General features: G+C 55.4%; 2 protein-coding genes across 2 annotated transcripts; both read left to right on the plus strand.

Annotated features, from left to right (window-relative positions):
- Positions 1 to 343: 343 nt before the first annotated feature.
- CCL21 (C-C motif chemokine ligand 21) lies at positions 344 to 3,408 on the plus strand. Its single transcript, XM_074855545.1, has 4 exons — positions 344 to 451; positions 1,029 to 1,149; positions 1,266 to 1,458; positions 1,789 to 3,408. Exons 1-3 carry the CDS (start codon positions 385 to 387, stop codon positions 1,441 to 1,443), a joined length of 366 nt encoding a protein of 121 aa, XP_074711646.1. The 5' UTR covers positions 344 to 384; the 3' UTR covers positions 1,444 to 1,458; positions 1,789 to 3,408.
- Positions 3,409 to 9,766: 6,358 nt separating this feature from the next.
- CCL19 (C-C motif chemokine ligand 19) lies at positions 9,767 to 12,949 on the plus strand. Its single transcript, XM_074856212.1, has 4 exons — positions 9,767 to 9,889; positions 10,986 to 11,109; positions 11,439 to 11,535; positions 12,067 to 12,949. The coding sequence occupies exons 1-4, from the start codon at positions 9,832 to 9,834 to the stop codon at positions 12,085 to 12,087; spliced, it is 300 nt and encodes a 99-aa protein (XP_074712313.1). The 5' UTR covers positions 9,767 to 9,831; the 3' UTR covers positions 12,088 to 12,949.
- The last annotated feature ends 1,552 nt before the right edge of the window (positions 12,950 to 14,501 follow it).

Here is a 14,501-nt window from a genome sequence, read left to right on the forward strand (position 1 = left end):
CAAGCAGGCAAGCAGCAACACCCGACCCTCCAAGAACAAGTAGCGGCAGGTTGCGAGACATAGTGGGAAACAGGAGCTCACAAACTCATCTAGCTGTGATGGGGGCTGTGTCTCTGGTGTGCCCCCTGCCTGGCACCCCATGCTGTGATGGGCAGCTGGGAACAAGACAGGACGCATCTGTAAAGGGGGGCTCACAGCTTACAGGAATCCCCCACCCTCCCGCTTCTCCATCACCCAGCCCTTGGCCGGCTGGTGGGCTGCCTGCCAGGCTGGCCGAAAATGAAAGCAAAGCGTCCAGAGATAAATAGAAGCAGCCTCGGCACAAGGCAGCAGTGCGCGTCCTGCTCCCCCGCCTTGCCCAGCTCAGCACCCGCAGCACCCACCATGGCTCTGCGCCTGCTCCTGCCGCTGCTCCTGATAGCTGCCACCTTCCTCATTGCCCAGGCTCAAGGTGAGGGGCATGAAGCCCTCCTGCCTGCCTGCGGGTGGGATGGGGCAGGGGATACGGGTGCTCGGTGGGGTCTGCGCAGGGTGCTGGGTGGTGCAGTCACAGTGCATGGAGGGTGTTTGTGGTGCACCTGGGTACGTGCATGGCTGCGGGTGTGGGGTTTGCAGTGCAGCTGTGTGGAGTGGCTGTGTGTGTGTGCACGCCTGGCTGGTGTGTGGCATTGGCTTGCAGTGCTTGCTAGTCTCAGGAGCATGTGTGTGTGCACATGGCTGGTGGGGCTGCAGCACCCCAAGCTGAAAAGCACAGGCAGGAGAATGAGGTTCAGTCCCTTTGCAAGGAGCTCATCTCTGCCTCAGTTTCCCCTCTGCTGGCAGTGAAATTGGTGTCACCTATCCCTGGGGCAGGGTTTGACCTGCAACTGGGCACTGGGGTTGAGAGCTCCCAGCCTCACACACTGACCCAATATCTCTCCTGTGAATGACACCAAGCAAACCCTGTGCCATGCAGCGCTTCCCCAGGGATGGGAAGGTGCCTTGGCTTGATGAGGGTCCGAAATCCCACCTGCCCTTCTTGCTCCCAGGCATTGGCAGCTCAGCCCCGGACTGCTGCCTGAAGCACAGCCGAAAACCTGTCCCCAGTGGCTGGGTGAAGTCCTACAGGCTCCAGGGACCTGAGTCAGGATGTTTGCTGCGTGCTGTCGTGTAAGTACCCTGCTGTGGTCAAGACCATCTGGAGCAGCTTGGCTCCAGCCATACCCTCCTTCTCCATGTCCTACCCCTGTCCACTCCCCAGAAAACCTTTCTGCCTGCATCCCCAGGTTAACCACCAAGAAGAACAAGAAAATCTGCGCCTCTCCCACTGACTCTGCCATCCAGAAGCTGATGCAGAACCTGGACAAGGTCAAGAATGACAAGAAGGACAAGAAGGACAAGAAGAAGGGACATTCCCCGCGTGCCAGAGGTGGACCCAAGCGGCAGAAGCGGCAGAGGGTCTAAGTCAGGCCTGAAGAGGTAGGTGGGGAGAGTGGGGCGCAGCAGGGTGATGGGGTGAGGGTGCTGCACCCCATCCCAAATCCTTCTCAGTGAGACAGCAGGTGTCTGGCTTCCAAGGCTGAGCCTGGGAGGGCTGCTGGAGCTGAGGCTGGAGCGTGGAGGTGCTTAGGGCACATGTCCTCCCTGGTCTGTGCTTGCCTTAAAATCAGATTTCTTTCTGAAGCTATGGGAACAAGGCAATGTTTGGGGATGGGCAAGGCACATCATGCAAAGCAATGGCCCTTGGCTGGGGTGGGTGCTCTCACTGAGACCCTCTCCACCTCACTGTTCCCTCCTTGTCTTCCTTAGGACGGATGCCTTCCCCACCGATGACTGACCCACCGCCTGGCAATGGATATCCACAGACCACTTATCTACCTGCCGGCCCCGAGGCGAGGACGGGGCTGGCTGAGGGGGCTGCCCTCTGCTCCGCAGCCCCCTTGGGGTTGCTGTGCCTGCTGCAGAGATGCCCCAGCCAGGACCACCTGCACTGGTTGGGTGCTCTCGGTGGTGGGGGGCACCCAGGTCCTACTCGTCCCATGGTCACACTGGGGGACCTGGACCTGCATGGGAGCTGAGCCATGGCCCCAAGGGGGAAGTGGGCAGCCTTCCCACCAGAGGGGATTTCTGTAGCCTGGCAGGATGGCAGCTTTTCCTATGACTCTTTTTTGGGGGGTTTTATACGTTTGTATTTATATTTAAAGACTGTGCTTTCATTCAGTCTTCCTGGAAGGCTCTACTTCTGGCTCCTTGTGCTTCACAGAGTACCCTTTATGCTGCAAGCTGGCTTTTCTGGAAGATTGCTCTTATTTTTCTACCAAATAAATGATGGCTGGGTTTCATTTCCCTCTCACCTGTTTGCTCCTTTTTGGCTTGCAGGGCTGTGGGGTGCCAGACAGGTCCCATGTCCCCGTGGTCTTGCCTGGACTGCTTGCTGGGTGCTTTCTTGCAGTGCAATTAATAGTGGCTAAGATGGAGAGTTTGGGAAAAGCGGGGGTGACAGTGTGGCTGTATGTCTTGGCTGTTCTAGGCTTTCTTTTCGTTTTTTATAGTGCGCTGTTGCAGTGTAGTTTGCAAGAAGTTTGTCCCTGGGATTTTTTTTTTTTTTGGTACAAAATTGCAATGAAATCAGAACAAATTGTTCATTTTATTGGAATTTTACCCTTTTATCTCCCTTGGTTTTGCTGTTGTCAGAGATTCAGACATTATTAAGCCAAATGCCTAGTTTTCTGAAAAAAAAAGAAACTCTCACATACTTTCTTCCCAAGTCTGAGAAGCCCACATGGTAAAAACCACATGTGAGGCTACACAGGCTGGGGAATAGAATACTGTGCAAAATTCATTGCAGACACGTTGCAGATGTTTGAGAGCTGCTCTATCCCAAACTTTTAGTAAAATGAGAAGTCACTAGCCCAAAGACACCATAAAGTGAGACTGCGAGTGGGGACAGACTCTGGGACAGGGTTGGTGGGGAAATGGCATCTCCCCATGGCTTGCAAGCCCCTTCCAGCATGCCGAGAAGGACCAATTTGAAAGGCTGTACCGCAGCTGCAGTGCTATCTGCTTGCAGAGACTTCAGACGTGAACTTTAGTCAGTAAAGGTCTATTAAGTCATATAATTGCAATAACAGGATTTGTAAGGCTTAACAGTATCAGCAAAGGCTGTGTGTTGGCTGGAGTAAAGCTTGTAGCTGAGTGTTTCTATCAAGAACATTTATCTGGCTTGATTGCTTATTAGACATACGTTTAGATCTACTATTTTAAGGCAGTGTAAAGAAACTGTGAAGTCCAAGATACCGGCCCTGAATAGGGGACGGGTGCTGAGCTGGCTCTGTGCTGCCCTCTCCTCCATGTGGGAGTGTGTGGTCGTCTGCCAGACTGGCTTTTGGACAGGATGCGAGGCAATAAAATATATCCTTTACAACCAAACTCACTTCTTCTGGCTGTTGTGATGGTCTTTGGGGGGAGCGGGAGGGACTGCATGAGTGTCTGCTCTCCTGCCTGACACACCATCATCCCCCAGGTCCTGGCCTTTGCAGCTCCCCCGGGTGCTGCATCCCTGGGGTGCAGGGGGTGGGAACTGCTGATATAGGGTATGGGGGCCGTGCAAGTCCCCTCTCCTGCAGCCGTGTTGCCCAGCAAGGTGAAGCCATTCTGTTTACTCATCCATCCCAGCCAAGGGGTCCTGAAATGTCAGCAAACACGGGGGCACAAACCAGTTTTGTATGTGGTGCCTTTTGCTCATGGCAGAGTTTTTCCCTCCAACTCCAAACTTCCCTGGACAAGCACTGCTTGCTTGAAGCTGGGGGTCTTTCCTCCCTGCTGCTTGAGGGAAACAGCATTAAATCAAGTTATTAGTGAGGTTGTGCTCTGGCCTGGGCTTTGCTGGGACCCTGGGAACTGACCTCCATGCATTGGGAGTCAACTGGAGTTCCTGTGGGAGGACTGGAGGCAACCCTGGATTTGCTGGGGACACACAGCATTCAGCCCTGTGAGGCTGGCCCTGCCTTCTGCAGGACTCCTTCTTGTACTGGGTGCGACGTCAGGAGATTGTGAAATGATTGCACAATCCCACTAGAAACAAGGCCCAGACAAATACATCTGCAACCACAACCAGAAAAGCACGAGTAGATGGCAGGAGCAAGCCAGCATGTGAAATGTATCCTGGTGTCTCTGTGGCTGCAGATGTAAACACTGCATGGGTGTTTTTTTTCCCCTCAAATGCTAGATGGGCATTAGGCTAAAGCAGGTTAAGAAGACATGCCCATTGGGGTGTTCTAATTTAGCCTAAATTTTATCCTAAAAGCAGGGCTTGTGGAAGACCACTGGAGTTTGTCCTGTGTGCAGGCACAGGTACCTGCTCAGGAGGGCACACGTGAGCGTGGACACAGATGCATAAATGCAGCTCCGTGTGACTGTGCCTGCACACACACGGGCATTTGCACACCACTTCCAGATTGTGTTTTTAAGCACATTACTGCAGAATGCTGCTTTTAAGGAAAATAAGGTGTCAGGGTTAATGGGAGTCTTGCTGATGAGACAGGTGGCCACAGTGCAGCCATAGTGAGATGGCACCAGGGAAACACCTCCGAGGAGATTCCCTGTGAGAGGCTGAAGGGAGAGGCAATGGGCTGGGATCTGGAGTGCACAGCAGGGGCCAGCACCCCTTCCTCATGGAGGAGCTGAATCCACAGACCCCAGCTGAGACCAGTGATATAAAGAAAATGCTCTACGAAGATGCCACAGTGAAGCAGCAGAGGAGGATTCATGCAGTTGTACCTCTGGGCAGGACAAATCCACTACTTCACCCTATGCACAAAGACAAGGCAGCATTGATGCAGCGTGTGCTGGGACAGCGGGCGTGCAAGGGCTGTACAAGCCATACTGACATTCTGCAGGGAAGGCAAGAAAGTTACAACCATGTCAAGCAGAGCAGAAAGTTAGGAGAGCTTGGCCACCCTGAAGCAGAAAGGCTTCGGTGACAGCAGAAAGTAGCGAGGCAAGACAGAAAGCACAGAGTTCAGCCAAGAAAAGGGAAGTCTTGAACCCAGGCCAAATGATTAGCTCAAGTTGTTAGCTGGCGCAGACGGCGCTCCAGGCTTGTGCCGTCAGCGGATCGTGCTGGGCAGCAATGCCGGGCTGAGCTCCAGCGAGGCTCACCTGGAGACGTGTACCAGCTCCGTCCATCCACCCTGCACTGTTCCTGAGAAGCAGGAGCCAGATATGCTGCAGCAGCCCCGAAGGTGCCAAGGGCTGTTTCTGGGGCTGCGTGGGTGCTAGAGGGGCTGTGGTTTCCAACTGAAGCTTCAAGGTGTTTTTTGGTGCTCTCTCCACCAACGCTGCCATCCTGGGGTCTGCCATGGTCTTGAGAGCAGAGAGAAGGTGGAGAAGTGGCTGGTGGGTAACAGGGATTCCCACCCTTCCTGCCACAAGGTATTTCCCAGTTCTGGCCATTCCTTGGCCCCCATCCTGGACTAATGGTCCCCAGCTCAGACCCTCCTCTCAAGCCCTTCTTCACCTACATGTAGTAGCTCCTAATTGCCCTCCTTCCCCCATTCTTCATTTTGCTGGCTGGAGACCTTTGGCTTTGGGGTGTCCTTGTGCTGCCAGTCCTCTTTCTGTTCCCCAGACACCCAGGTCCCTGTGCCTTCCTCCCATCCTGCTGGGGATTTCAGACCTGCTTCTGGGCTGAAGCTCTCCTAGGGACAGTGGAAGAGCATCTGCTCTCCTCTGAGGATGTCCTATAGTGGGGCCAAAGTGAGCCATATTCCAGAGCTGCACCAGACCAAGAGCCCTGCACCCTCCTCTGGCCAGTGTTGATCTAAAAGCCAACAGAGCAGTGAAAGACAGCAGCCTTCAGGGCTTTTAGTCCATCCCATGGTGGTTTTAGATCTGTCCACACATGAGTTTGGGTGCAACCTCACTGGGCATGCTTCCTGCCAAGTTACATGGGAGATGGCAAGGAAATTGCTGATGGGCTGCTTTTTGCACATGTCTTAGAGCTGTTTCCCAGCCATCCTCTCCTGAAACCTCTGGAGAGGTTGCAGAGAGGAGGACAGGCGGTGTGATGGCAGTGAGCCAGTGCTGGGGGCATCCCACCTGGCCACTGCTATCTCGGTGCCATCACAGCATGTCCAAGGTCATTTGCAGGAAGCACCTGGCTGGGAAACTGCGCAGCCCAAAGATGATGTTGAGGGACAAGTGTGTTGCAGGGACCCTGGGAGATGGGTGCTCACCTGGGGGGGGGGTCGATTGGGCCCAACTGAAGGGTCTTGGCTCTGCTTCCTATTGTCTACAGTGACCTCAACATCAATGGCACTGAATGCAACAGGTGTTAGGGACAGATGGGCTCTAACAGAGCAGGAATTGGCACCTTCTGTATCCCTCTTAGCCAGATCCTCAGGACTGTCTTTGCTCCCTCTGGGCAAAGTCATGGCTTGCTCTTTTTTTTTTCCTTAACTCCAGTTAAATCAGATTGATGAGGTTCCCTCAACTAGAAGAGATGCTGTGGGGCCCTGAGCCCTGTGGTCTGGTGGAGGTCCCAGTCCCTGTGCTGCACAAGGACTGGGACTGCAATGGGACCTGTGCGGGAGGCTCCCTCATGCTGGGAGTTGTAAGGGAAATTGGAACAGCTGCAATGCCTGCCCAGTATTTCCCAATGAGGTGAATGCAGCCAGACCAGATCCTGCCCCAGGGACTGGCTGTGTCTGGAATTTGCTGAAATTCCCCCTTTGCCCCTTCCAGGTCCATAGTTTGGAGGTGGAAAGCAGAGCACCGCAAGGCAACCTGGTGAGTGTGCTGGAGCCCACGAGCTGGCAGGGAGCAGCTGCCCTGGGGGCTCCTGCAGCTGGCAGGTCTCCGGGAGGGTGTCAGTGTGGCTGGTGCTCCCCAGGGAGAGCCTGGGGATGGAGGTGATGCTCACACAGCCCATTTACATCTTGACGGGTTGGATTTCCCATGGGGATCCCCCTTGTGCATGGTTTCCACTTTAATTAACAACTGCATTATCGAGGCTTCTGTAGGGTTGAGTGCTCAGGGGTGCTTCACTCTGCCTGTGGTGTCCTTGGGGCTGGAGTTCCAGTGCTCTGAAATTGCTCTGGATGAGGCTTAAGTGGGTCAGCGTGAACAATGCTTTTCCCTCTTGCTAAATTGCACTGGATCCCCTGACCATTCCCTGCCTGCGTATGCTTCTGAAGAGCCTGCACCCTGAAACATCCTCTATCCCCCATCTGTGCCATCTCTTCTGGTCCCCGAGGCTCAGCCCTGCAAGGGGGATGGGGTGACCTCCCTGCATACCACAGGGATGCACTTCAGAGATGACCACTCTCTTCTTAGAAATCCCACTGACCCCAGCAGAGGGGGGAAACCCGTCACATTCCCCTTTCACAACATGTGTGGAAAGCCCCTTTCCTCACTCTCCAGTGCCCCTCCTGGGGAGCAGAAGTGACTGGAGTAGCTGTGCTTTCACCCACTTGGCACCCAGACAGCTGCTGGGAGGAAGCAGAGCCTTTCTTTCCTGCCCATATGTTGGCAGGGTCTGCAGGCAGCACGAGGGCAGGGGGTCCCCTTCAGCCAGAGGCAGTTAAGGGGATTATCCCCAGAAGGATGTATTCCCAACACTGGACACGCTGCTTTCAGTGAGTGGCCAGCCGGGACCCTCCAGCAGGTGGGAGCTTCCTGTGCCAGAAATGTGTCTTGCTGCAGGGACCAGGACCCAAGCAGTTCCTGGAGGGGGGTCCCACAGGACAGGACCCCCAGCACCCCCCAGCACTCCTTTCCAGCCCGTTGAGCATGCTTTGGTAGATGTCAAACACACTGAACATGTGAGGAGGCAAGCATTTGGCGAGGGTCAGGGTTCTGATTTTGGGGCCCCCTCTTCGCAGGGGGCTTCAAGTTGTCAGTCCAGCCCCAGGGAGGAGATGACTCTGGGTTAGGAGTGACTGTGCCTGGAGGTCTGACCACCAGCATCAGCAGCCAGGAGTCACTGTCCTCCCTGCTGTGGCATCTCTTTGGCAGCACTCTGGGGAGATCAAGTGGAGACCAGGTCCCAGAGCCAGCCTGCATCCCCAAACCCGCAGGGAGGCTGGGGCTGATGACTGACACTAATCCTCTGACACTTAAATTCCCCTTCCCCAGCCAAGATTTGTCTTCAATAGCTTGTGAATGCTAGAAAAAGGTAGGTGCTGACTGAAGTTAAGCTGGCACATCCTGTCTGTGATGCTCATTTTGCCCACCCACCCCTGCCTAATCCCTTCAGCACAGCACCAGCTTGCCAGGTCACAGGAGTGGCCGGAGATGATCCTCTCCTGATGGAGGAGACCACCCCATGCACGAGGCTGGTGCCAGTGCCAGTGCCAATGCCAGTACAGGGATGGAACACCTTGGCTGGTGACACAGCTGGAGTCTCCTCTTGCTCCTTACCATGGAGCAGGGAAGGGACAGAGCTTGTTATCTGTTACTGCTGATAGGAGAAGAAACACCTACTGAGGTCCCCAGGTCCCAGCCCTGCGTCTTGTCCTGTAGATAATTTTCCCTGTGGAAGGGATGTGGAGTGCTCTCCACTGAGGTGTGAGGACAGGCTGAAGCTGGAGCAAGTGAGAAAGTAGAGGGATGAAGATCTTGCTCCAGGATTTTTTCAACCCTGTGGGGAACTTTTTTTCCTACTATTAGTGGGAATTTCCCTGGGTGCAACTGGTGCTGTTGCCTCTCATCCTGTCTCTGGGCCCCTCCAAGAAGAGCTGGACACTGGCACCTCTCCAAACCCCTACAAGGCAGCTGATGGCAGCAGTGAGACCCCTTCATCATCCCTTCCCTAGGCTGCACAACCCCACTGCTCTCAGCATCCCACATGCCACGTATCAGGGCTGAAGCAGGCTGGTTAAGGGACATCACTGCAGGTGGCACTGGCATGGTGGTGAGTCACTATACCAAGGAGGAACAGTCCCTCGTCCCTGCATTCCTGTGAAGGTTTGCAGTGGCAGCGCTGGTCTTCACTCCCTGCAGTACTCACACAGCTGGTGAGCTGCTGGCAACCTACTCCCTGCACACAGCCTCCGTGGGGGATTTCTGTTCTTGTGCTGAGAAAACCTGTTTCCAGGAAGATCTGTAGCTGCCTTTGGCCATGATCCTATTTGCTGGGACATCTGTAAAGCAGGTTGTCTTTTGGCATGTGAGATCGTGGCCCTGGAGCGGAGCATGCTGGCTGGGCTCCCCTCCATCCACCAGCTTCAGATGTGCCCCCACCCCCAGCCAGGAAGGGCAGGGTGAGCCAGACAGGCTCCTGTGACCAGAGGTGGGGGGGCTCAGCAGTAGCCAGGCATCACCCCAATACTGGTATATAACCAAAAAATGGGACTGAGGCAAGTTCTCCCCCCAGTACCTGTGGGTTGAGCCTATGCAATTTCTAATGAGAACAACTGAGAGATGTCTCAGAGGAGAGACTGGGAAATGTACAGGATTAAATCCTCCACATGCTTGCCCAGGGCTCAGGGGTGCTTTTGCAGGATGAAGGGATGCTGGAGATGCTTTGGCCCTGCCCAGCAGCCCCTGTGGTCCGGATGCCGGCAGCAGAGAGGGCAAGAGGTTATTTGACTGGAACCACAGAGCATCTGGCTACAGGGAAAGCAGGCAGGATATTCGGGAAATGCTCAAAGATTAAAATTCAGCCTGTGGCAAGACTTGTTGTAACTTCCCACCCTTCTTCTCCAAAAGAAAGTGAAAGCCACAAGCTGGAAGGATAAATAGGCAGCAGGGAGCACCAGCAGCAGAGCACAGGGAAGCTGTTTAGGGCTCACCTCTACCACCCGGAGCACCGTCGCCTCCAGCCCATCCTCCGCCAGACTCATCAGCAAAATGCAGCGGCTGTATCTTCTCTGCCTTAGTCTCCTGGTGCTGGGACGTATCCTGGATGGTAAGAGGGAACCTCTCGGACTGCCTTTCTTGCAGAAGGGAGAGGATCCAGTTTCTTGCTCTCCTTTGCATGTCCATCAGACTTCTAGAGGGACTTATGACTGGGGCTCTGTTGCAGCCCTCCCACGTACTCTTCTTGTAACCTGTCCCAGAGGGACCCTGTCCTGCCCAAAGTCCAAGCAGGAGCTTGCAGGGCACTGGGGCTGGAAAGCCGAGCTTGGGAAAGGCCATGGAGCAATCCTGCCTCCCAGTGCCCTAGACCAGCTTGTGCACACCGGGCTGGGTTCACCTTGGTCCCATTCTCCCCAGCACACCAGGGGAGCATCCCTGGCACTCTTTGGTGTGGGGCAGCCTGGCGACAAGTGGCAGGGCTGAGAGGGAAGGCATGTGTTAGGGCAGAGCCCATGTTTGAGGGGCTGCTGGTGTGGGACATGGGGTTTGCACAGGTCACAGCTGTCTGGGTGTGTGACACCAGGCCCTCTGCTCTGCTGTGAGGAGCTGGGAAGATCAGACACTTTGTGGTGTTGCACCACACCTTGCTGCCTGGGGTTACAGGCATCCCTAGGCACTGCCAGCCTTGATGGGCATTAACAGTGAATACAGCATTTGCTGCTCCGCAGTGAAGTACGGAGACCTGTGTCCCCCAGCTGTCACAGGACCGATTGGTATGGGTGGGCTGGTGATGAGGTAGCTGCAAAACCTATGACTGCTTCAGCAAATAAAGCTGAAGTCATTCTCAGCCCCTCAAGAATGGGTGTCTGTATTGCAGCGTTCTGAAGCCAGGTAAAGACCCCTGTCCTGCTTTGCTTGGTGCTGGCACTGGCCCTGGGGGTGCAGGAGGGACACAGGCATGCAGAAGGGTTGTCCTCTGCCATTTCGCTGTGTCTCATCTCCTTTGCTTTGTGTTGGAAGGAGGTAGAGGGCTCCTGGTGCTGGGGCGTGGGAGCAATAAGGCTCGTGCCTGTGTGTGCAGCCGGGGCGGTGTGTGAGGGCATCTCTGACGGGTGCCATCCTGCCCCTCCTCCGGGGAGGCTGGGTGAAAGTGCAGCCAACCCAGGGAGAGGATACTCAGCCTGACTGTTGTGTTCCTCCTCCAGTGCATGGTGGGAACAACGTCCTTGACTGCTGCCTGCGGACAAGCGAGATACCCATCCCGCGGCGGATAGTGCAGGATTACCGGCTCCAGTTGGTGCAGGATGGGTGCGACATCCCGGCTGCCGTGTAAGAGCCCTGGGGTGGTGATGGCTGAAGGACGAGAACCAATTGATGGACTCTGCAGGGAGGCAGAGAAGGGTGGTGGAGGGATGTTGAGCTAGGTTTGGGGGCAAGGGGAGGGTTGTGGAAGAGACCCTGGAGATCAGAGGCTCCATCAGAGCAGGATCTGCTGGGAGGGGGAAAGTGGGGACAAAAGTCAGGGAAGAAAGCCATCTCAAGGTAGAGGTGGAGGAGGGCAGTAAAGGGAGGCAGTGGGTGAGAGCTTGAGCTGTGCTTGAGTATCCCCTGGGTGTCCTACTCACCTCATCCTGGTTTTTTCCCCATGGACCTGGCAGGTTCATCACCACAAAGGGCAAACGTCTCTGTGCCCCTCTCCAAGCCCCGTGGGTGGTTCGCCTCCAAGAGAAGCTGGATGCCAGCTCTGCCAGGAAGGTAAGTTGTCCCTGTTCTCAGCTGGGAATGGGGGCAGCCCAGGGGTGGGTTTATCCACCACCAAACAGGCTTTTCCCAGTGTGACTGGGCTGCTGGGAAGAGCTGGGACATGCTCTACTGAGGGATGGGTACTTTGTTGCGGTCTCCATCCCTCCTCCTTCCAACTGGGATCAGTCTGGCTCCTTTGCAGTCCCTTTTCCACCCCAAATAAATGCAGTCTTGGGGCTGTTGCCCACTCAGGGCTACCCCGGGCTGAGCCTGATGGGTGCCACAGCAAATGACACTGGGAACAAACCCCTACCCACTTCTGCCCTGCAAGCTTGGAGCTTTCAACTTGTACATCTTCACTGGGAGGGCTTGCAATGAATTCAGTTGGTGCTTTTCAAGCCCTGTCAGGTCCCTGCTTCACTACCATAGTTTGGCCAGGGGAGGGCACCTCTTGGTGACCACCCTGACCTCGAGGAAGGGACTCTGAGGAGGCTCCTGTCCTGAGGATCACACTCATCAAAGATGTCTTTTTCACTTCCCCAGGCCAAAACCCAGGGCAAGTAAGCTCTGAAGAAGCTTGTGGCCAGTCCCAGCACCCGGAGTGGGGCTGTCTCCCAGCTGTGAATCCGAAGCTAATGGAGCCAACATGCTTTCACCTCTAGCCGACCCTCCTGGGGACTCGTGCCAGTGCGTGGGGCTGGGCAGAGCCCTGCCTGCTCTCTCTTCTTCCCTCTGTCTCTACTGTGACCCAGCAACCTTTGTCAGGCTGAGCCAGGGGCTACCGGACCAGAGACCCTGCCGCCTTCACAGCCTGGAAGCTGGTTGATGGACTGTTCTGCAAGATGAGTTTAGAGGGTCTCAGCCTTCCCTTCAGCACAGCAGCTGTGACCTCCAGCACTACTCTGATCTTTTTGGTTTCCATCGTCAGCCCCAAGCCTGAGCCCTTCTATATCCCTGGAAAGGGCTGTCAGGATGGGACAGTGTGGGGATGGAGGGGAGGGATGGAGATGTTCCTCACTGGCCATGCACTGTGCTGCTCCCTCGCTGAGCACAGCCTAGAAGCCTTTGGGCAGAGCATGGCTGGTGCGGTTCCTCTCTCATGCCCTGACTTCCCTGCATTGTTTCCCCTCCTGGACTTCTTTCACAGGTAGAAATAGAGCCAGTAATGCGGTGGCGGCAGAGCAGGCAGCGATGTTGCCCTTGGCCCCTGCTCTCCTCAGGGACAGTGCCCCCCTTCTGGGTCCCCCATCCCATCACTGCATTCAAACCCTGTCCTGCCCGGGCAGGGATGTGTGAGCAGTGTTTGCACCACTCTCAGGTATTTGCTGCTAGATCTGTTCAATGCAACAATTACAGGTGTAAGTTGCTTCTTTTCTCTCTTTTTTATTGTGCTGTGATTTTGTTAAATAAAAAGAAATGCCAGTGAGTAGTTGCCCTGCCTCATGTTTGAGACCAAAGGGCAGTGTGGAGCATGGGGTGTGCAGCCAGTGCTGCTGCAGTTGCAAGGGGGCTGCACTGGGGTGCAAGGTGGGGGAAAGGGGCTTTCATAGAAGTGAAGGACATGTTCTACAGCATCTGGGCTGCAAGTGTCTCCTGGGAGTTTCTCGGCACCATGGCAAGGCAGGCGCCCTGCTCTGCGCCGCTCAGCCAGGCTGCTGGAGTGGGTCCCCGGGGGGTTGTATTGCACCATCCAATCCAAAACACTTCAGTCCCACCAGCTCAGCTTCTGAGCTGGAGCACCCCAGCTCCCAGCTCCCAAAGGAGCATGGGCCATGGATGAAGAGCTACGGGAAAGAACCTTTGTCTTTGTGGTGAAGGGAAACTGAGGTACAGTGTGGCTGTTCAGTTCTGTTGATTGCCCCGGCAGTTTGGTGCTTGTTAGCAGCTGGGGTGCAGGTGAGGATAAAGAGCTTTTGGGGAAATGGAAGCAGGTGAAGACACCTGATCCTGGGCACATCCATGGATAAGGCATGGAGGACAGCCCACAAGCTCCTGCCCCTCATCATGGATGAGCTGTGAGTCCCTGGTCATTTTCCTCCTGAGCCCTGGGTCTCCGGGGTCTGCGCACCGGGACTACAGTCTCACTGCCCCAGAGTAACCTTATGTCTCCTTGGGAAGTGCCCTTTTGCCCAGGCCATGTGAGGTTTGAAAAAAGCTTCTCTGTTCAGCTGAAACATGGGCTGAATGTGCATGAGTGGGATTTGCATGGCCAACAGTCAGGCACCATGCTCTGCTCCTGAAGTCCACAGTGCCAGCCAGCCAGCCTGGGCACCTGGGAGTGAGACGACCCGGGACTGTTTCTGAAGGCAGGGACGGTGTGACCACCAGCCCCTTCAGAGGATGCCATCCACAGTGATGCAGTAGCTGGGCTGTCCAAGTGAGGGGATGTCCAGGCACCTGATGGCTTTTGCTGAGACCTGTTGAATGCAAATTTAGCCCCGGTCCTTTTTCTCTTCAGGTCTGCTGGCTTCCTTGGTTGGTAGCCATTAGGTTTCTTTTTCAAGTGTTCCCCCCTCGGGGGTCTTCCTCCCTGGTATCTGTGCACACACAGTGCCCTGGGTGAGACTCGTGGCGTGACTTTCCCAGAGCACCAGCTTTGTCCCAGCTCATTAACTATAGTGACAGCCCCAGCAATGCAATACTGAGGAGAAGGAAGAAGAGAAGGAAGGCTGGTATGGGAAGAGAGGCCAAGACAAACAGCGTGGGTGGGAAAGGAGGATAACTGGTGCTTGCTTGGGCAGAAGCCTTCCTGCTGCTCACTCAGTGACACGCGAGGGGCTGCGGCTGGGGAGGGGGAGGATGCTCCGTTTGGAGCTGCACCGGGGCTGAGCTGCTGCAGCTGGTGTGGGTCCCTGTGCAGGGCAGGGGCTGCTTAGTGTGGGGTCGATCAGGCTCATCTTTGGCTGGAGGCTACCCTGACGAGGAACACAGTCTCCTGGCCCAGTTCCTTGGGAAGCTGAGGGAGAAGGGGCTTGCAC

This window comes from Strix uralensis, chromosome Z (assembly GCF_047716275.1).
Source record: "Strix uralensis isolate ZFMK-TIS-50842 chromosome Z, bStrUra1, whole genome shotgun sequence".
Lineage (NCBI taxonomy): Eukaryota > Metazoa > Chordata > Aves > Strigiformes > Strigidae > Strix > Strix uralensis.

What these genes read in the sequence shown, in the direction of transcription:
- CCL21 (XM_074855545.1), top strand. Translation starts at nt 385, where the DNA reads ATGGCTCTGCGCCTGCTCCTGCCGCTGCTCCTGATAGCTGCCACCTTC. An exon ending in CCTCATTGCCCAGGCTCAAG is followed by an intron (nt 452 to 1,028) that starts GTGAGGGGCATG and finishes TCTTGCTCCCAG; the next exon opens with GCATTGGCAGCTCAGCCCCG. An exon ending in TGTTTGCTGCGTGCTGTCGT is followed by an intron (nt 1,150 to 1,265) that starts GTAAGTACCCTG and finishes CTGCATCCCCAG; the next exon opens with GTTAACCACCAAGAAGAACA.
- CCL19 (XM_074856212.1), top strand. Translation starts at nt 9,832, where the DNA reads ATGCAGCGGCTGTATCTTCTCTGCCTTAGTCTCCTGGTGCTGGGACGT. An exon ending in GCTGGGACGTATCCTGGATG is followed by an intron (nt 9,890 to 10,985) that starts GTAAGAGGGAAC and finishes TTCCTCCTCCAG; the next exon opens with TGCATGGTGGGAACAACGTC. An exon ending in ATGCCAGCTCTGCCAGGAAG is followed by an intron (nt 11,536 to 12,066) that starts GTAAGTTGTCCC and finishes TCACTTCCCCAG; the next exon opens with GCCAAAACCCAGGGCAAGTA.